This window comes from Apostichopus japonicus, chromosome 16, assembly GCF_037975245.1.
Source record: "Apostichopus japonicus isolate 1M-3 chromosome 16, ASM3797524v1, whole genome shotgun sequence".
Taxonomy (NCBI): domain Eukaryota; kingdom Metazoa; phylum Echinodermata; class Holothuroidea; order Aspidochirotida; family Stichopodidae; genus Apostichopus; species Apostichopus japonicus.
Genome location: NC_092576.1, coordinates 24,815,811 through 24,839,169, shown reverse-complemented (window position 1 = coordinate 24,839,169; position 23,359 = coordinate 24,815,811). Strand labels below are relative to the sequence as shown.

General features: G+C 39.7%; 1 protein-coding gene across 4 annotated transcripts in view; it reads right to left on the bottom strand.

Moving 5' to 3' along the window:
- Positions 1-814: 814 nt before the first annotated feature.
- LOC139983090 (uncharacterized) overlaps positions 815-23,359 on the bottom strand; it is a 115,362-nt gene continuing 92,817 nt past the window's right edge. Inside the window, exons 14-23 of one of the 4 annotated variants that reach the window (XM_071996436.1) lie at positions 22,541-22,624; positions 16,435-16,540; positions 15,804-16,014; positions 11,297-11,475; positions 10,423-10,481; positions 7,019-7,186; positions 4,840-4,925; positions 4,219-4,270; positions 3,127-3,267; positions 815-1,163 (exon numbers count right to left, since the gene is read on the bottom strand). In XM_071996436.1, coding sequence (XP_071852537.1) covers positions 1,053-1,163; positions 3,127-3,267; positions 4,219-4,270; positions 4,840-4,925; positions 7,019-7,186; positions 10,423-10,481; positions 11,297-11,475; positions 15,804-16,014; positions 16,435-16,540; positions 22,541-22,624 — 1,197 coding nt within the window. In that variant the 3' untranslated portion in view covers positions 815-1,052. The remainder of the gene's footprint in view (positions 1,164-3,126; positions 3,268-4,218; positions 4,271-4,839; positions 4,926-7,018; positions 7,187-10,422; positions 10,482-11,296; positions 11,476-15,803; positions 16,015-16,434; positions 16,541-22,540; positions 22,625-23,359) is intronic. The other 3 variants (XM_071996438.1, XM_071996437.1, XM_071996439.1) reach the window with 3 other exon arrangements.

Below are 23,359 nucleotides of genomic sequence, written 5' to 3'. Positions count from 1 at the left end.
GCTCAGCTGACAACAACAAAATGGATACTGATCTGTTAGAAGGATTCTCTCTGACATTAAATAATAATTTAGTCACCACTTCTCCTAACTAGAAAAGTAATATGGGAAGACAGATAAAAAGAATATTGTTTGCACCAAATACTAGTTGCCACTGATGTTCTATCATCAGTTATTTAGTTATCTCAAACTTTATTCTACGGCTTAAACCATGAACAATAGCAGGATACATGTGGGTACCTATTAGCTCATGGCAAGGATGTCCAACACTTTTAAACCTCCCTTGACCTGTCCTTTGACCCTTGACCTGCTCTTCTGACCAATGGATGAGGTCAAGCTTGTTTCACTGTTGACTACCAGATGAAGAACCAGCTCTATACCATACATACTCACAAGCTCTATACCATACATACTCACAAGCTCTATACCATACATACTCACAAGCTCTATACCATACATACTCACAAGCTGTATACCATACATACTCACAAGCTCTATACCATACATACTCACAAGCTCTATACCATACATACTCACAAGCTCTATACCATACATACTCACAAGCTCTATACCATACATACTCACAAGCTCTGTACCATACATACTCAAGCTCTATACCATACATACTCACAAGCTCTATACCATACATACTCACAAGCTCTATACCATACATACTCACAAGCTCTATACCATACATACTCACAAGCTCTATACCATACATACTCACAAGCTCTATACCATACATACTCACAAGCTCTGTACCATACATACTCAAGCTCTATACCATACATACTCACAAGCTCTATACCATACATACTCACAAGCTCTATACCATACATACTCACAAGCTCTATACCATACATACTCACAAGCTCTATACCATACATACTCACAAGCTCTATACCATACATACTCACAAGCTCTATACCATACATACTCTTCAATGATCACCATTTAGTTCTTCTCGATCAAACTATAACATCGAGAGGCAATACATATGGCAGTAGCTTGAGTTTGGGTAGCTTCAGTTTGAATGAAACCATCATTTTATTCCATCATTGCTGTGAGATGAGTGTCTGTAGGCAATTACTGGGGTAGTAACCAGACTTGAGTGCAGTCCGAACTTTAACCCAACCACCTTCATCATTTCCTGACTTCACCACAATCTGTAAAAAAATAATAAAAAAAGTAAAAAAAAAGTCATGATTCTAGATAAATGTAATAATATGCAATGCAAATCATCTCCAAGTTAGATTAGTTATTAGATCGGTCACCCATTTTTTGCCGGGTCTTACAGGCCAGGTCTGGTATTGAAAATATAAACAGTGTTAAACAGTTCGAAATAAGGGAACAACACTCTTAGACAGAAAATGGAAGATGCAGTTATAAATAAGTGAAATGTCATTAATTAAAACTTCAGTTTTGTCCCGATCAATCTGTATTGTTTGCTACATCATTTATCGATTAACAGTCGACATTAGGAGAAAGTGTCATAGGAGTGTTTGGACTCTTTATGACAATATGTTTGTGTAATAATGCACCAACCAACCTTCATAAATTCTTTCTCCGGGGGTATATGGGGAGCTATGGAATTTACTTCGCTCCTTGCTTACCTGTCTCCCCACAACCCTAGCACCTTGTTCTACCGTGCCTAGAATGAACTGGTAACATTTTAACACTGCACGCCCTCTATGACCGGCTCCCTCAGTCAATACTCTACTCATTCTACCATTCAAAGTGCCAGCATGGTGCATTTTTCGTCTGGTTTTACCCTGTTCGTTTCTCGTACGGAACTGTAGCCAATGATCTTAGTTTTTTCCAATCTTGGATACTGAAGTGTTGACAAGAGTCACAGCCCGATAAGTATCCTTTTTTTAACTTAAAAAGGTTTTTTTTTATAGCCGTTTTATTAACGGTTCCCGCCAGTTTGTATTTTGCATGTTAGCAAGTTAGGGGTAGCAGTTCTGCGAACTGCCTTTGTGGGCTTCCCGCTCTTTTGTTGTACACAGTGTTGTATATCGTACAGTACTCTCGTTTTCACCTTTGTATTGATTTACTAGCCTTTTTCCCCATTCTAGTCTCTTAGCGATGGTTTTTTTGGTGGTCTTCTTGCCTGAGGTTCACTACTCACTCGTAGCCTGCGGGCTTCTAGATGAAGCACGTTGTTACGTATCATACGCTTTGTTATCTTAAATTCCTTCCCCTACACTCGCCCATTGCCTTGTTAAGTCTCGTTGCATTATTCACCTTACTTCTGGGATTCTGACATGTCTTCATGTAGCCAGTTAAAGTGTCTCAACTGTTGGTTGTTTCGGTTTGTGTCCCAAGTGCAGCACGTGCACCAGAAGTGAACTCTGCCTAGTGTGCATTAAGTTTTCAATCGCAGGAAATAGACACCTGGTTTATGAGGCAGAGAAATAGGCTTCAGGGGATGTCGGTTGAGATCCCCAACTCTAATGCTCCCCTGAGTGAGGGAGATGCAGTGAGAGAGACGGGAGAGGAAGAGGAAGGATGAGGAGTAGAAGGTGAAGGGAGCTCCCAACAGGGAGCAGAGGGAGATAGACAGAGGGAAAGAAGAGAGGAGGGAGAGGGGGAGAAAGAAGTAGAGTGCCTCCTGCAGTCCCGGCGTCGTCCGGATTGAGTATGACCAATTGGGATGGGGAAAGGCAAGGCTCCAATGAGGAAGGCCAAATCGCCAAGAAAGAGCCAGTCCCCAAGTAGAGAGTAGGAACTGGGGCCGAACCGGAGCGGATCCGGACAGGGCTCCGCAAGGAACCGACGGGGTCAGAGAGAAATAAAGACCCTGGGAGACCTGGAGACGGGACCGCAGCATATCGCTATCGCGATCTCCATGGGGGAGGCGAGGGTAGCCCCTCAAGGATTCGGAGAGGGCTACTTCTCGGCCCCTGGGTGAAGCTGGCCACTTTTGAAAAGGAAGTGGTCTCATGAAAAGGAAGGGCCTTGACCGGGTGAGCTGCTCATAGAGGGCGCGCAGTGTTAAAAGGTTACTAGTTCATTCTAGGCACGGTAGAAAGTGGTGCTATGGTCGTGGGGAGACAGGTAAGCTCGTTGCTAGTAAATCTTCAAACCAGTAAGTTTTGGAGTTACCACTACGAGGGATCCTCCTACCTGATGTTGCCTGAGGTTTATTCCATCAATATGTTCTTGGGCGGCCCTGATTCCAGTATTGACTCTCATTACACTCTCATTAGCATAGATGGGTGTCACGCAGAAAGACGGAAAGAAACCAATCCTTCCGTCAACCTCTCCCTGAGAAAGAAACAAAACTAGGAGAGTAAAGTTGCATGAAGCAAATTATGTTTGAAAAAGAATGGAATAAAGTGTGATACTCTTATGCCGAACTAACAAGGGTTCAGATTACTGACAGAAGCTAGACTCTACTAAGATAGTAGTAAAGGGGATGTAAACTGATGAATCAAGCACCAACAACTAATAATTATCTTCTGAATGACAACTACCGACATAAAGATTTGTGAAAATTTCACCAAATCTAAGTTAATGATTATTGCACACCTGCCAATATATTACATCTGGTGAATTTCAATGGGTGAGCTTATATGCTATTTAGGTTCTCAATATTTTCTCTCCCTTTCTGTTGTAGCTACGAACCAACATGCCACAAAAAAAATTGGGAAACTTCATTATTTTCATCTTTACTACCTTATCTCAAATAAAACTTGACTATTTATGTGAGGCTCTTAAGGAATGACCATAGCATCCACACTTGTATTAAAATCACTTTGCATGCAAACCTTGGTTATTCTGTTTTTTCAAACAAAACACATCAAAGCTTGCTGAGAGACAAATATTGAGAGAAATAAATTATTGCTGAGCTGGATTTTAACAATGTGATAAAGCCATAGTTGGTAGCATGTGTTTTGTATTGAAGCATACAGTAGAGATATTATCTGTATTGTGATCCTAGAAATCTCTCCAGGCTCACTGGCTCCTTTGTCCCCGACTTCGGGTTCGTTCCCTTCATTCACCCATGGCTTTCTATTCAATGCTATTGTAAACAGTACTTCACTTATCAGCCATTCCCTGGCTCAACAAAGACAACTGATCCTCAAAACAACCAGGAAAAAAATGTTGTCTTTCTTTAAAACAAATCTATTATCCCCCGCAGGACCTCTCATGAGGTCGATCAGGGGTTAAACTTTTTTATTACTTGCAAAATTATTTATTATCCTAACTCTTTACCTTCCACCATTCAGCATTCCTACCACTCAGGACTCGTATGAGTTCTCCAGCCCTGTGAATGAAATAATGATAAATGCATCATAATTGTGATAAAAGGAAATTAAATAAGACTAGATGATTAATTCTTACACCTGAAACAACTCGAATGAATCATGGTGTTCAACTAGTGTTAGATCATCTCGTAACATTCATTTGATATCATGCCATACTGTATGAAGCAATGAACCATGGTTTACCTTAGTGTTAGATCGCCTCGAAAGTTTCAATTGATATCAAGCCAAACTGTTATAAAGCAATATATGATTCTTGGTTTACCTTAGTGTTAGATCCCCTTGTAACATCCAATTCATATCATGATGATGTTATGAAGCAATAAATCATAATGTACCCTTAGTGTTAGATCACCTCGTAACATTCAATTAATATCAGGTCAAACTGTTATGAAGCAATGAACCATGGTTTACATTGGGCCTACTGTTAGAGCACCTCATAACATCCAACTGATATCAAGCCAAACTGATATGAAGCAATGAACCATGTTGTACCCTTAGTGTTAGATCACCTTGTAACATTGAATGGATATCAAGATATACTGTTATGAAGCAATGAACCATGGTTTACCTTAGTGTTAGATCATCTCGTAACATCCCTTCAAAATCATACAGGACCACAAACTGATGAGTGGACTGTCTGGGCTTATTTGCGTCCTGTAAAAACGGAAACTATCAAAAGTAACTGGTGGTGCTATTTGTACAATTCATCACTTTGCTATTCTCATTTTCTAATAAACAGGGAACATATCGGATGATAACCACACAGACATGGTGTAATGGGAGTCTTTGTCCTTGTCTTTGTTTACTCCTCAAAGTCAACCCTGTACATATGGAGATCTAATAAGTGCATGGTGTCTACATTCTACATGGATACTACATCTACATCGTGGAGTGTTAGCTCAGTGTTTAACTCCGGTGCCTTCCAATCATAAGGTCCCGAGTTCGAGTCAATCCAAGATTAATGTATGTCGTCCAGTTACAGAGTTGTTGGCAATTGACAATTCATAATCATGGACGTTAAACATGACTTTGGTCAGCTTGCGGCTTTGATAAGCCAATGATGGCTTCTTTGCGAGTTCCTACTTGCAGGAGGATTTAAAATACATACAAAATGACTCAGTTTATGCTATTCTCTCAGTTTGTTTGCATTATTATTGGTTCTTCTAAAGCTGTTTATTATTACAATCACTTAAGAGAACAACAACGCTTCCAAGGAAACTGCCCGAATACAGAAATCACAAGGGGATGGGGGTGGGGGGGGGGGGTGGGGGGAGGGCCTGCTTACCTCCTGTCACTTCAAGCATTAAATGAAAGAAACACCAATGTTTATAGACTACTCTGTATGGGAACCACACAGATGCACATCATAAATATTGATATAGATCGAGAAAACATATGACGTAGATCGGCTCATTCAGGAGATAACTTAATAAACTATTTTACAAGCTGAACAAGATTCTATGATTGCAGACAAATATACACATTAAGACAAGAAACAAAATCAAAATTACAGAATGTATATAATCATTATACACCGAGGACTTTATGAAAGTCTCCTGAAGTACTATATGTAAGACAGGATATATTAACTGGAAGGAAGGGTTGTATGGGTATAAGGAGGACTTTACAATACTGCAGTACAACAACTATTAACAGATCTTGTTAGTTAGGGAGGGGACAAGGGCCAGGAAACTAGGCAGGGCTTCTATTTAATACACTATTTAATACAGTCTCTGTGGACATTTACACACTCTCTGTGGACATTTACACAGTCTCTGTGGACATTGCAGCATTTTCTTTGAAACCTGGATGACTTTTGGTCTTTTAATACTTTATTAAGACTGTCTCCTTTTAATAAATTCCCTTAGCATTTATATATTGATATTCCCTTTCTTTTGCAATCCCCATATTAATTTACGATAAACCAGATTATGGCAATTATGTTTTGTCTTTACTCACTACAAATAGAAACCACGGTCAGAAAATGATAGCCAATCCTAGTCATACAACAGAGGTTCACCACACAGGACACAAATCTGATGAAAAGTGTCTTCAAATTCTTTCATCACAAACATAGTTTCCCATCCCCGTGATCTGAACTTGTCCACATTATCTCAGGCAGTGTTCAAAACAAGTTTGAATATTCTTAACACTTGCATTAAAGATGCTTCACAATATTTCCTTTGGATCATGACTATTTCACACATTTTCCTTTTTTGTGAACTTTGTTAACTGTGGCGCCTATCATGATGGCCATGTATACAATTATTATTATATTAAATGAAGAAAGCCAGCATGATGTCATTGCAAATCAATTTTTGCATCAAATAGTTTCTCTATCCAGGGTGATACACTGATCTACAGGTCAAAAGTTAAGTCTAGGGTGGTGGATAGTTGCATCGATCCAGTTTTGTTGGAAAGCTTTCAGATATCCATTCAGTATATCCTCAAGGGAATTTACTCTGTATTTTAATATTCAACATGAACTGAACAATGGTTCAAAGAAAAAGAGTGAACATTAACCACACAATGATGGAACAATGCTAAAAAATAGATTGAGACTAAAATGGAAGTAATTATCTTTGTTTGAAGTCAGAGTATAGCATCTACTGTAGTAGTTGTTGTGGAAGGGCAGCACAGCTGATCGACGAGTATAAACACTACAATAAGTTGACTGTTAGGTTTGTTAGAGTCATATTCAACAAACATTGAGTGACAGCAGCGGGGCATGGGTGTTATATCGTCACCTTGTTGGTCTGAGCTGATAGAATGCGATCTCTGTATCGCTTCAGTAACTCATCTTCCAATGAAGATGATATTTTGGGGATGGTGGCAGCATGATGGTGACGACGCCGTAATATTCGTGGAGACAACACCGATGCGGTAAGAGAAGACACCGTATGTCCACGGTTTGGCTGGAAAGTATTTATAGAATAATAACCCTCAAACTGAAGTAGTAGTGCTCAGATTTAACATTCAGTAATTAGCTGTTATCTGCTAGTCTCACATGACTAGCTGGTTATATTTATCAGTCTCACTGGTTAGCTGATTGTACTGACTAGTGTAAGCAAGATTTCCTGACTGTATTTCCTAGTCTCACCAGACTAGTTAGCTAGACTGTATTTCCTAGTCTCACCAGACTAGTTAGCTAGACTCTATTTCCTAGTCTCATCAGACTTGTTAGCTAGACTGTATTTCCTAGTGTCACCAGACTAGTTAGCTAGACTGTATTTCCTAGTCTCACCAGATTAGTTAGCTAGACTGTATTTCCTAGTCTCACCAGACTAGTTAGCTAGACTGTATTTTCTAGTCTCACCAGACTAGTTAGCTAGACTATTTCCTAGTCTCACCAGACTAGTTAGCTAGATTGTATTTCCTAGTCTCACCAGACTAGTTAGCTAGACTATTTCTTAGTCTCACCAGACTAGTTAGCTAGACTGTATTTCCTAGTCTCACCAGACTAGTTAGCTAGACTGTATTTCCTAGTCTCACCAGACTAGTTAGCTAGACTATATTTCCTAGTCTCACCAGATTAGTTAGCTAGACTGTATTTCCTAGTCTCACCAGATTAGTTAGCTAGACTGTATTTCCTAGTCTCACCAGACTAGTTAGCTATATTATATTTTCTAGTCTCACCAGACTAGTTAGCTAGACTGTATTTCCTAGTCTCACCAGACTAGTTAGCTAGACTGTATTTCCTAGTCTCACCAGACTAGTTAGCTAGACTGTATTTCCTAGTCTCACCAGACTAGTTAGCTAGACTCTATTTCCTAGTCTCATCAGACTTGTTAGCTAGACCGTATTTGCTAGTCTCACCAGACTAGTTAGCTAGACTATTTCCTAGTCTCACCAGACTAGTTAGCTTGACTGTATTTCCAAGTCTCACCAGACTAGATAGCTAGACTGTATTTCCTAGTGTCACCAGACTAGTTAGCTAGACTGTATTTCCTAGTCTCACCAGATTAGTTAGCTAGACTGTATTTCCTAGTCTCACCAGACTAGTTAGCTAGACTGTATTTTCTAGTCTCACCAGACTAGTTAGCTAGACTATTTCCTAGTCTCACCAGACTAGTTAGCTAGATTGTATTTCCTAGTCTCACCAGACTAGTTAGCTAGACTATTTCTTAGTCTCACCAGACTAGTTAGCTAGACTGTATTTCCTAGTCTCACCAGACTAGTTAGCTAGACTGTATTTCCTAGTCTCACCAGACTAGTTAGCTAGACTATATTTCCTAGTCTCACCAGATTAGTTAGCTAGACTGTATTTCCTAGTCTCACCAGATTAGTTAGCTAGACTGTATTTCCTAGTCTCACCAGACTAGTTAGCTATATTATATTTTCTAGTCTCACCAGACTAGTTAGCTAGACTGTATTTCCTAGTCTCACCAGACTAGTTAGCTAGACTGTATTTCCTAGTCTCACCAGACTAGTTAACTAGTCTGTATTTCCTAGTCTCACCAGATTAGTTAGCTAGACTGTATTTCCTAGTCTCACCAGATTAGTTAGCTAGACTGTATTTCCTAGTCTCACCAGACTAGTTAGCTATATTATATTTCCTAGTCTCACCAGACTAGTTAGCTAGACTGTATTTCCTAGTCTCACCAGACTAGTTAGCTAGCTGATGGAAATCTCCCATCTCAGCAAACTCGTCAACCCTTCAAAATTTACATAATCTATTATGGATGATTTGCCCATAATGGTTTTTTAAACAACACTCAGAGATTCAAATTTAGAAGCCATGACAGTTTATAACAGGTTTCAATCAATCATATCATTTGAAACTGAGATGTGTCGACTTCAACTTCCAGGAACAATAGTCTTTGTTGAGAAACTCTGCTGGTTTGATGGCAATATTTAAAGCGAGAAAATGCCATATACAGTAGTCTCAGCAACCGAGCTCTCTATAATTGTTAAGTCTTAAGAAACTAGCTTGCTATATTTACCAGTCAGGGGAGATTAAATGGGTTACAATACTAGTCTAGCAGGAAAGTTGATTATAATTACTATTCTCAGCAGACTAGATAACTATATTTACTAGTGTATTATTTACTAGATTAGTTACTAATCTTATTTTTATATGCTTCCTTCATTTGGATATAAAGAAGGGTGAATTAAAGAGGTTGTACATGTGATTACGGTATTAGCTACTTACTGGAGATGTTGTACATGTGATTACAGTATTAGCTACTGACTGGAGATGTTGTACATGTGATTACGGTATTAGCTACTGACTGGAGATATTGTACATGTGATTACGGTATTAGCTACTTACTGGAGAGGTTGTACATGTGATTACGCTATTAGCTACTTACTGGAGATGTTGAACATGTGATTACGGTATTAGCTACTTACTGGAGATGTTGTACATGTGATTACCGTATTAGCTACTTACTGGAGATGTTGTGCATGTGATTATGGTATTAGCTCCTTACTGGAGATGTTGTGCATGTGATTACGGTATTAGCTACTTACGGGAGATGCTGTACATGTGTTACAGTATTAGCTACTTACTGGAGATGCTGTACATGTGATTATGGTATTAGCTACTTAATGGAGATGTTGTACATGTGATTACGGTATTAGCTACTTACTGGAGATGTTGTGCATGTCATTACGGTATTAGCTACTTACTGGAGATGTTGTGCATGTGATTACAGTATTAGCTACTTACTGGAGATGCTGTACATGTGATTACGGTATTAGCTACTTATTGGAGATGTTGTGCATGTCATTACGGTATTAGCTACTTACTGGAGATGTTGTACATGTCATTACGGTATTAGCTACTTACTAGAGATGTTGTACATGTGATTACGGTATTAGCTACTGACTGGAGATATTGTACATGTGATTACGATATTAGCTACTGACTGGAGATGTTGTACATGTGATTACGGTATTAGCTACTTACTGGAGAGGTTGTACATGTGATTACGCTATTAGCTACTTACTGGAGATGTTGAACATGTGATTACGGCATTAGCTACTTACTGGAGATGTTGTACATGTGATTACGCTATTAGCTACTTACTGGAGATGTTGTGCATGTGATTACGGTATTAGCTACTTACTGGAGATGTTGTGCATGTGATTACGGTATTAGCTACTTACGGGAGATGCTGTACATGTGATTACGGTATTAGCTACTTACTGGAGATGCTGATACTGCCACAGCTGATGCTATCAACCGTCTTTCATCCTCTCTTGGTCCTTCAGTGGATGAAATGTAAATGATATAATAGTTTAAATTATATGAACATAGTAGTATCCTCAATAGAAATGAGAGAACAGATGTGAAATTGTCAATTATTGAAGTTTGCACTTATGAACAGGAGGGGGGGGGAGGGGGTATTTAAATGTCACTTTCATTGGTGCCCACATGATGGTCAGGCCTACCTATATAGAAACCAAATTCACTCAAGCATTAATAATTTGTTACTTGGTAGCATAACACTACTGCAAGTACTGCCATTAGGATTCATCCTTGATAACACCTAATTCATTGACCAGCCACCTTATGATTGTAAACACAATGGCCAGCACTACTTTCCTGTGTGAAGACAAATTTGGCTTGACCATTGAAAACGTACACTGTGTGTTTAATCATGAATTTGTTCAGAGGAGCATTGAGTATGGCTAGCATTAAGAACTCGGGTATTTGCTATAGGCAGGGAAGATCGTAAAGTACACAACTAAACTCAATTGAGACAATTAATGAAATCTTGGGATAGAATATAAAGGATAATGATTAAATCCACATCAATGATGGAGGAGGAGAATGAGGAGGAGGAGCAGGAAAGTTGATGAGCCAGAAAGAGTTGAGCTTGTAAGAGGGTATTGTTTATTTAATGTTTTACTTTGTAATATGATTTAACATAAAACTATGAAGGGCTTCTGTTCTGCATATATACCATTGCAACTTGCACATTAAATACAGATGGAGTGAGCTTCTGAATTAATTAATTAGTTTTAGAAGCATAAAATAATACATTTCAAACTAATGAGGGATAGATGAACCAGTTTACCTTTCTCGTGATCCAAGGAGACACTCTTTCCGCACTGCTGTAAGATCTTACGTCTCTCGTCGCTGTGGCTAGGACTGTCGTGGAATGATGTGAGTAGGTTAGTGTTAGGCAAGTCAGAAGAGTTATTAGAACTGAAATTCAATGCTGAGAATCTGTCCAGACTAGACATTCTTAAACGTCTAATAAATAAATAATCACGGCAAAAACAATGGCAGAGTAATACACGGCAGCACCGCAACACAGACACAACAGGGATAACATCACACACACGCACCAACAGTATTAGTTTATTTAGGGAAGATGTGCAAATATTAAAGCATTTGAGGCAGGAAGTTTTACCGAGAAGCCAAAAGAGGCAGAGATGATAGGAGGTGAGAGAGGGAGGGAGAGAGAAGAAAAGAAAAGAAAGAATAAGATGCTTTTAACAGAGGTTATTTAAGCTCATAAAAACATGTTTGGGTCTATAGCCATAACCAAGCACAGAAGCAGAGGTGATACTAGTAGGAGACTTAAATGTACACATGCAGGCAGCTCATGGAATTCTTAACCCTATAAAATGTGAAGGATATCATAAGTCACCAATTAAAGGGATTTTGTTGGAAATAACAAAGGAAAACAGTGTTGAATCATATATATATAATTTAATGTACTACATATCTGACTCTATGTACTGACTTTACCACATAGCTGAGACGATATTTAATGTATTACATATTCGACTCTGTGTGCTGAATTTACCACATAGCTGAGAGGATATTTAATGTATTTACATATCTGACTCTATGCACTGACTTTACCAAATAGCAGAGACGATATTTAATGTATTTACATATCTGACTCAGTGAGCTGACTTTATTACATAGCTGAGGCGATATTTAATATATTACTTATTTGACTCTATGTGCTGACTTGATATCATAGCCGAGACGATATTTAATGTATTACATATTTGACTCTATGTGCTTAATTTACCACATAGCTGAGAGGATATTTAATGTATTTACATATTTGACTTTATGATGACTTTATTACACAGATTGAGACTACTATTTTGAATGCCGTATACTGCAGACTCCATGCCAAATACATGACATATCAGCCACTGTGCGGAATGCAGTATACTGCAGACTCCATGCCTAATACATGACATATCAGCCACTGTGCAGAATGCCGTATACTGCAGAGTCCATGCCAAATACATGACATATCAGCCACTGTGCGGAATGCAGTATACTGCAGACTCCATGCCAAATACATGACATATCAGCCACTGTGCGGAATGCAGTATACTGCAGACTCCATGCCAAATACATGACACATCAGCCACTGTGCGGTATGCAGTATTCTGCAGACTCCATGCCAAATACATGACATATCAGCCACTGTGCGGAATGCAGTATACTGCAGACTCCATGCCTAATACATGACATATCAGCCACTGTGCGGAATGCAGTATACTGCAGACTCCATGCCAAATACATGACATATCAGCCACTGTGCGGAATGCAGTATACTGCAGACTCCATGCCGAATACATGACATATCAGCCACTGTGCGGAATGCAGTATACTGCAGACTCCATGCCAAATACATGACATATCAGCCACTGTGCGGAATGCAGTATACTGCAGACTCCATGCCGAATACATGACATATCAGCCACTGTGCGGAATGCAGTATACTGCAGACTCCATGCCAAATACATGACATATCAGCCACTGTGCGGAATGCAGTATACTGCATACTCCATGCCAAATACATGACATATCAGCCACAGTGTGCTGAATGTATTATATAGCAAAGACCCTATGCTGAATTGATAACTGCTAGAGCAAAGTTTATGCCAAGATGCTTGGCATCGGACACCCACCCAAGCATTCAATCCATCGGATTTGTTTGCATTCTTAACCTTGAACAGTCAATAAACAAAGTTGATTGTCAAGCAGAATTGCTATAGCAGGCAAACATATGATGCAGAATGGTGCAACTGTTATGCAAACAAGATTTCTGGCACTGACCAATGACAGAGCTCATTTTATAAGTAACATATACTTATTTCTAACTCAAGTTGAGCTCGCAAGCAGAATGAAAGTTTTCTTCCAATCATGTTATAAAATAGACGAGAATACTTCAAATATTAACCCAAAGATAGTATCGTCAACACTCTCTGGTTAGGTGTCAATTAATTCATAGGTATATTAAAAATCTCTATTAATTTGTGAATTAGGAATAATCAAATGGTTTAGAATTGTACATTATTTACCCAGAAGTATTTCCCTCCATCCTGTTAACCATTATCAATCAACAATGGCAAAAATAAATATCTTCCTAGCTGCATAAGCAAGCAATTATACACACATGTATGAATTAAAGAAATATTCTCCATTATCCGTTAAAGAAAAACTAATATTATTACAATTTATCTTGGTATTTGAGCTGTGTGCATTTATAGTGTCTGATCTAAGCATACACTGAAAGAAAGAAAGATTCATTGAGGATATTAAAATTATATATAAGGATATTAAAATTATTCCAGGTCAATACTCGTTATACCTTGCGTTCTAGCAATACACTCACTCTCACTGTTCCCAGAACTAAACTGAAAACCCATGGCGACTGTGCCTTTCCATCAGCCGGGCCCAAGCTCTGGAATGGTCTGCCCATATCTGTGCTGAGTTCTCCCACTCTCAGTCAGTTCAAGTCTTGCTTGAAGACTCATTTTTTTTCAAGTTGGCGTTCTATTAGGGTTGGACAGCGCTATTGAATACTTCGTAGATTTTAGCGCTTTATAAGTTCATTTATTATTATTATTATTTATTATTATATTTGTTCACAATGTAATGAAGGAAGTGTGATCAAATAATGAGATACGTGACCTTAAAGACGAGACCTAGGATGCATGTGAAACAACAGAGAGCTAAGCAGGCATTCCAAAGCCATCAACTGTATACATGGCAGGAAAACATTTTTAAAGCCAAAATAAAAAATATCTTTGCAGAAATCATTTTCTGATGAAATTACAGACTCATTGGTTAATTTCCTTTAACACAAAAACCAAAAAAATTGAAATTGAATTAGGAATGTTATCATGAGGCCAGAGTGTAAAAGCAAACAGGATTACGTTGAACACTTAATCTAACGTCCCTTATCAACATACATCAGTACCATGTCAAAAGCAACATTTATTTCATCTTTCTCAGGACTAATAAAAAATAAGAGTTAAGGCTTAATTAGATCTGTATGTTGATGATGTGAAGTTACAAAAAACTTGTATTTTCACATGAGTATTGCAGCTTTTGTTCATAATTGCAATGTCCTAGCTACTGCAGGTCTTATTGCTTCTGAGTTATAAATGCTAAGAGTTCCAAATATGCTAGTATGGTCAATAGCTATAGCTTGATTAGAATCACTAGTTGTAGATTAATCTCAAGATATTTGATTTGATAAGTGTCATAACCATCTTTGGCTACGTCCTGATTATGTGCATTGGTGTCTGTATGCCATGAAGTTTGAGTCTTCTCACTAAATATCGTGCATCTATACGGATTCTTTTAGTTCTAGATAATTATTCAGTTTGTTAATATCAATTACCTATACAGATTATTTTTAATTATTTTTCATTGTGTTAACAGTTTTCTGCTCAAGAGTTTTATCAGCAGGAAATACTATGATAGTTTATCATCTAATAATAATAACTTCTCTTTAAGGTAGCATCTACCTGTTAGATCTCACAAGTTCCTACAGATTACTCCCTTTCAAAACTACTCTGCTACTCAAATTGCAGGCAGAATTAATACTTTCAGACTAATGGTTGGGAACAACGTAGCTGGTAAGATGTTTGACACAGTGACTGAGGGTCCATACAGTCAGGGTGGTGGATGCCCCCCTGACGGACTCAAATGGACTGCTGGGGCCCTTTTCAGCTTTTTCCCTAATCGTGAATATTTACTTTTTTATTGCGCTCTCAAATACCTATTGACATTTGACACATTTTGTTGGTGATGACACCCATTTATTCTTCGCTTATCTTCAAATTAGCAAGGCCAGGAAAGGGTCATTTCCGGCGATGTATAGGAAGTATCTTTACTCGAAAATTTTCTATACGCTCCGCACCAACCTGTGGTGGCGCTCCCCTTAGATAGTGTCGAAAGTGCCCCTACAGACCTTTCTCCCCCCCCCCTTTGACCAATACCCCTAGTTCAGCCACTGGTTTGACATTAATCAATTTTTATCAATCGATAGTTGCCTGCTTTATCTTCCCGTTCTTGCCATCTATGCAGGTGTTACATTTGTTTTATCATCACGCCTTTACACTTTTATACTTTAATTCTCTGATACTCTTATGTTTGCCATTCTTATGTCTTTTTACCCTTTATCATCTTGTATAAATTGTCTTATATGTACATATGCGAGCTTGTAATTTCCCTTTTGGGATGAAATAAAGTTTTACTTACTTACTTCCTTATTTAAGCATTTATTTGTGATACAATTTAGGATAGTAGCTGACCTGTGAGGTGCACTCTTACTGAGAGAGGTAGTTTCAGGAGCCAGAAAGAGAGCATCCTCGTCATCTTTGCAGGACCCTACTGCTCCTCTCAACTCTGATGCGGGCTTGCTTGATGAGCAGCTGGACGCTGGACGGGACTCAGACGAGGTGTGGGAGAGGCTGGAGAGACTGGCAGCACACTTGATAGTTTCATAGACAGGATCAACAGTCACTACCAGAAATAACAGATATCAAACTTGTCAAGATGATAGGTTATAAGTCAAACTACTTATATCTAATATTTCAAAATCAGCCTTTATATTTCTTGCTGCTATATGGTTATTAACAAGAGTTATTACTAGCACAAATTTGTGTGCAACAACACACAAGGAGCACCGTATATCTTGGGTAAATCATCGATTGATTGGGAGAAGAGGGGGCTGGAAGGGGGGCCAGGAAGGGGTGACCGGAGTCGTGAACTTACCACTGGGTTTACTACTGTCTTCCCTCTCTTGTTCTCCCAATGTATCTTCTGACAACACACAAGGAGCACCATATATCTTGGGTAAATCATCGATAGATTGGGAGAAGAGGGGGCTGAAAAGGGGGCTGAAAGGGGGGCTGGTAGGGGCGGCGGGAGTCGTGAACTTACCACTGGGTTTACTACTTTCTTCCCTCTCTCGTTCTCGTAATGTATCTTCCGGGATCTCCAGAGCTGAGGAACTCTTCTGCCGACGCAGAAATTTTCTCTTGTCAGCCTGCAAGAAATGTAGGTTCAATATAGCGTAAAAACAATGTTGTCATGACAACATATCCCAAAGCATTGTATTTCATGTAGCTTGACTGTAGTGAAATTTCATTTCCGAAAATGAAGTAAAAGTATAAAATATTGAAGTTGTCAACTTTGCGTGTGATTACGCCAATACACTGATACGCTACATGCCTTAGCAACAACGTCCCGAATGTTTGAAAATGTAATCAACGTCACCACCCACTCACTTGTCAAGCTTCACTTAGTGGAAATATCTAGGAAGGGTCTTTGTTTGATCATCTGTAATCATATTTTAAGCAACCACTTGTTAGAACTTGTTAAACCAATTAACTTAATTGCGAGAAGTTCTTTTAATGCCAGCCAAGTGAACCACACCATGTAGACAACCTGCATAAATGAGACTCTCAGATATATATGAGAAGACAGTAGGTGAAACAGGTAACCCAATAAAGATGTCTCCCAAATGTAAAGAAATGGATGAAATATTTACCCTGAAGGATGCATCCTACTGTGAAATGTTCTTGTGCATGAGTAAGTAATCTTTTTAGGGTACATGCAGAAATAATCTACATTGAATTATGCATTGCGAAGAAATCCATTACTTTCTTTAGATGTTAATGAGGGTGGTTGCACTTAGTAACCAAATTCACTCAAGTAGCTATTGCAATTCTCTGTCATGGCTATCTCAATATATTATTTACATTCAACAGGTGTAATAATATGGTTATTAGCCTTGAGTGCATGTCCTAGTAACAATGAATACTGAAGCTTATATTCTAATGCGGAAGCTATAAAGGCCTGTATGAAACATCTGCCTCAATGTATATATATAGCTAGGCTAAGTAAATTTAATATGGTGTTGTACATGTCGATTGGCTAGATACATCAACTATGATAATGGTTGCTAGACAATAGCTACAAAAGATCTACTATGATAATGGTAGCTAGGCTAGGTACATCTATATGATAATGGTAGCTAGGCTAGGTACATCTATATGATAATGGTAGCTAGGCTAGGTACATCTATATGATAATGGTAGCTAGGCTAGGTACATCTATATGATAATGGTAGCTAGGCTAGGTACATGTACTATGATAATGGTAGCTGGGCTAGGTACATCTAAAATGATAAAGGTTGCTAGGCTAGGTACATCTACTATGATAATGGTAGCTAGACAATAGCTACAAAAGATCTACTATGATAATGGTAGTTAGGCTAGGTACATCTATATGATAATGGTAGCTAGGCTAGGTACATCTATATGATAATGGTAGCTAGGCTAGGTACATCTATATGATAATGGTAGCTAGGCTAGGTACATGTACTATGATAATGGTAGCTGGGCTAGGTACATCTAAAATGATAAAGGTTGCTAGGCTAGGTACATCTACTATGATAATGGTAGCTAGACAATAGCTACAAAAGATCTACTATGATAATGGTAGCTAGGCTAGGTACATCTATATGATAATGGTAGCTAGGCTAGGAACATCTATATGAAAATGGTAGCTGGGCTAGGTACATCTACTATGATAATGGTAGCTAGACAATAGCTACAAAAGATCTACTATGATAATGGTAGCTAGGCTAGGTACATCTATATGATAATGGTAGCTAGGCTAGGAACATCTATATGATAATGGTAGCTAGGCTAGGTACATCTACTATGATAATGGTAGCTAAGCTAGGTACATCTATATGGTAATGGCAGCTAGGCTGGGTACATCTATATGATAATGGTAGCTAGGCTAGGTACATCTACTGTGATAATGGTAGGTAGGCTAAGTACATCTACTGTGATAACGGTTGCTAATTAGCAATGAGCTGACCAGTCAAGCTAATGTCATTGTTAAGAGATAATAGTATCTAATAGTGTAGACATGTTTTCTTATTATGAAAAATGATGCAAAAACTAGCTGTCTCAATGTTATTATTGAACCATATAGTAACCACACTGCAGGCGAGATAAAGAAAAATACTAAAAGCAGTAGGACACTATGACTGATACAACTACATATTTTTTATTTGTTTAGGTTTCTGTGCTCAAGCTTTTGTTTTTTTCTCTATATTATTATTATTATATAATCAGGGTACTTCCCATTTTTCCAGAAATACATAAAATGGAATTTACCTAGAATCTTTCAGAGCTAACAAACATAAATCACACACAACCCGAGGAACTTCCCACCTATCTGAGCTAATGAAGAGAAAGTTATGCATATTTTATAGAAACCATTTTCATTACCTATAGGTATAAACAACAATTTACATATTCTCAGGGGCACATGCACCAATCTTTCTGACCAAGGTAACAGAAGTCATGTACATACAACCCAGGCAACCTCCCATATTCCTTTAAAGTAGCCAACATATAAAACTTACATGCAATTAACAGGGAATTGCTTGCATCTTTCTGAAGGAGGTCACATAAGTTAATACATACAAGTAGCTAGGGGACCTATTCCTGTGTTAGCTAGATGAGGTTCCCATAGTCTAATGACTGTGTTTGTCAATCACCTCTACATATCCGACATCAAATCATCAAACTATAGTAACTAGTACTTTCATGGTGTATCATGCACATGCACACATAAAGACACTTGTCTCACATACATAGGCGTAGGAGCCCAGTTTGATTTAAGGGGAGGGGGCTGTAACGACTTGCCCGAAAAATATAACCAAAATTGTTCGCGCCCTCCGCGTGCATCCAACATCTTAATGTGCATATCATATAGGCATGCATTGGTTATTACATCGCATGCCAATAACATACAATCATTTGCCGTGTTTTTACCCTTCCATATTGGTTATAGTTATTGGGGAAGTCGTAAGAATAATAATGATCATAATAATAATATAAGTTTAACCATTGAAAAGCACATTGCAAATTATTTTTCTTTCAGTAGGTGCCCGAAAATTTTTCAGCATTATTGCCCGTATTTTCACAACAATTTTTGGTTGGGGGCTGCAGCCCCCCAGCCCCCTACGCCTATGTGTCTCACCAAAACTGGCGTTCAACTCATGCAGCTGTCTCAAACATCTGAGACATTGAATAATGTGTGCAAAATAGCAAGTGTGTCGTGAATATTTAATTTGAATGGCATCCAGCTGTACAGGGCTCGATACTGGAAGCCTGACCCCACCGATGTGTGATAAATGATTAAACTAGCTATTCATGCATGGACACAAGTTTCACACACTCAGGGGGTGGGGTAGCGGTACAGGGCTCGATACTGAAAGCCTTTATCCCACTGATGTGTGATAAATGATTAAACTAGCTCTTCATGCATGGACACAGGTTTGACACACCCAGGGGGTGGGGTAGCTGTACAGGCCTCGATACTGGAAGCCTTACCCCACTGATGTGTGATAAATGATTAAACTAGCTCTTCATACATGGACACAGGTTTCACACACCCAGGGGGTGGGGTAGCTGTACAGGCCTCGATACTGGAAGCCTTACCCCACTGATGTGTGATAAATGATTAAACTAGCTCTTCATACATGGACACAGGTTTCACACATCCAGAGGTGAGATAGCTGTACAGGGCTCGATACTGGAAGCCTTACCCCACCGATGTGTGATAAATGATTAAACTAGCTCTTCATGCATGGACACAGGTTTCACACACCCAGGGGGTGGGGTAGCTGTACAGGCCTCGATACTGGAAGCCTTACCCCACTGATGTGTGATAAATGATTAAACTAGCTCTTCATACATGGACACAGGTTTCACACATCCAGAGGTGAGATAGCTGTACAGGGCTCGATACTGGAAGCCTTACCCCACCGATGTGTGATAAATGATTTAACTAGCTCTTCATGCATGGACACAGGTTTCACACACCCAGGGGGTGGGGTAGCTGTACAGGGCTCGATACTGGAAGTCTTACCGCACCGATGTGTGATAAATGATTAAACTAGCTCTTCATGCATGGACACGGGTTTCACACACCCAGGGGGTGTGGTAGCTGTACAGGGCTCGATACTGGAAGCCTTACCCCACCGATGTGTGATAAATGATTTAACTAGCTCTTCATGAATGGACATGGGTTTCACGTACCCAGGGGGTGGGGTAGCTGTAAAGGGCTCGATACTGGAAGTCTTACCGCACTGATGTGTGATAAATGATTAAACTAGCTCTTCATGCATGGACACAGGTTTCACACACCCAGGGGGTGGGGTAGCTGTACAGGGCTCGATACTGGAAGCCTTACCCCACCGATGTGTGATAAATGATTTTACTAGCTCTTCATGCATGGACACAGGTTTCACACACCCAGGGGGTGGGGTAGCTGTACAGGGCTCGATACTGGAAGCCTTACCCCACCGATGTGTGATAAATGATTTTACTAGCTCTTCATGCATGGACACAGGTTTCACACACCCAGGGGGTGGGGTAGCTGTACAGGGTTCGATACTGGAAGCCTTACCCACCGATGTGTGATAAATGATTTAACTAGCTCTTCATGCATGGACACGGGTTTCACACACCCAGGGGGTGGGGTAGCTGTACAGGGCTCGATACTGGAAGCCTTACCCCACCGATGTGTGATAAATGATTTAACTAGCTCTTCATGAATGGACATGGGTTTCACGTACCCAGGGGGTGGGGTAGCTGTAAAGGGCTCGATACTGGAAGCCTTACCCCACCGATGTGTGATAAATGATTAAACTAGCTCTTCATGCATGGACACAGGTTTCACACACCCAGGGGGTGGGGTAGCTGTACAGGGCTCGATACTGGAAGTCTTACCCCACCGATGTGTGATAAATGATTAAACTAGCTCTTCATGCATGGACACAGGTTTCACACACCCAGGGGGTGGGGTAGCTGTACAGGGCTCGATACTGGAAGCCTTACCCCACCGATGTGTGATAAATGATTTTACTAGCTCTTCATGCATGGACACAGGTTTCACACACCCAGGGGGTGGGGTAGCTGTACAGGGCTCGATACTGGAAGCCTTACCCCACCGATGTGTGATAAATGATTTTACTAGCTCTTCATGCATGGACACAGGTTTCACACACCCAGGGGGTGGGGTAGCTGTACAGGGTTCGATACTGGAAGCCTTACCCACCGATGTGTGATAAATGATTTAACTAGCTCTTCATGCATGGACACAGGTTTCACACACCCAGGGGGTGGGGTAGCTGTACAGGGCTCGATACTGAAAGCCTTACCCCACTGATGTGTGATAAATGATTAAACTAGCTCTTCATGCATGGACACAGGTTTCACACACCCAGGGGGTGGGGTAGCTGTACAGGGCTCGATACTGGAAGCCTTACCCCACCGATGTGTGATAAATGATTAAACTAGCTCTTCATGCATGGACACAGGTTTCACACACTCAGGGGGTGGGGTAGCTGTACAGGGCTCGATACTGGAAGTCTTACCGCACTGATGTGTGATAAATGATTAAACTAGCTCTTCATGCATGGACACAGGTTTCACACACTCAGGGGGTGGGGTAGCTGTACATGGCTCGATACTGGAAGCCTTACCGCATCGATGTGTGATAAATGATTAAACTAGCTCTTCATGCATGGACACAGGTTTCACACACTCAGGGGGTGGGGTAGCTGTACATGGCTCGATACTGGAAGCCTTACCGCATCGATGTGTGATAAATGATTAAACTAGCTCTTCATGCATGGACACAGGTTTCACACACTCAGGGGGTGGGGTAGCTGTACATGGCTCGATACTGGAAGCCTTACCGCATCGATGTGTGATAAATGATTAAACTAGCTCTTCATGCATGGACACAGGTTTCACACACTCAGGGGGTGGGGTAGCTGTACATGGCTCGATACTGGAAGCCTTACCGCATCGATGTGTGATAAATGATTAAACTAGCTCTTCATACATGGACACAGGTTTCACACACTCAAGGGGTGGGGTAGCTGTACAGTTAAACATGTGGTTAGCCAAGCAGGAATATGACATGTCATGCAGGAAAAGACTGATCTTTATACCAAAGACACTCTGATGTCTTGCACACTGTTCTGCCGCCGGAATATTTTCTTACTGCCTGCCTTTCCAGACTTTGCCAGTTCTTGCTGTAAGTGAACATTAACATTAAAAAGTCTTTTTACATTGTATACATCTCAACAACAAAGACATGATGTGCCATAATAAGCGCCACCATATCTCATATCTTTCTGCATCAGGATCATATTAACCACTTTTCTTTGAACAAGACAAAACCAGCCTCATTTAAAGTACTTGCCTTTTCTTTTGTAAAAGAGTTCTTCATGCAATTGAATCACCCTTTATTTTCACCTGCTTAATTCTACTGATGTCGAGCCTGACAGACTTCTCCATATTAAGTTTAATTCATGTTTGTCATTATATGTTACTCTGACATTAATCAGCAACAGTTGTAATAGTACTGCTGTAGTACCTGGCACTTGTTATGTGAAATTAGACACCTTATGTTTATTGCAACATACACAGCTAGTTTAATATCACTACATATTTTGCACAAATCACTTGTTGTCACCATATCAAGGAATAATTAATCTGGTAACAGATTGTCATATGCTATGCAAAAGTAGGCAAATTGCTCTACGATTGCAAAACTGCATAGCAGTGTTTGTACACAGAACCATCCCATTAGTGTTTGTACACAGAACAGCCATCCTATTAGTGTTTGTACACAGAACAACCGTCCTATGAGTGTTTGTACACAGAACAACCATCCTATGAGTGTTTGTACACAGAACAACCATCCCATTAGTGTTTGTACACAGAACAGCCATCCTATTAGTGTTTGTACACAGAACAACCGTCCT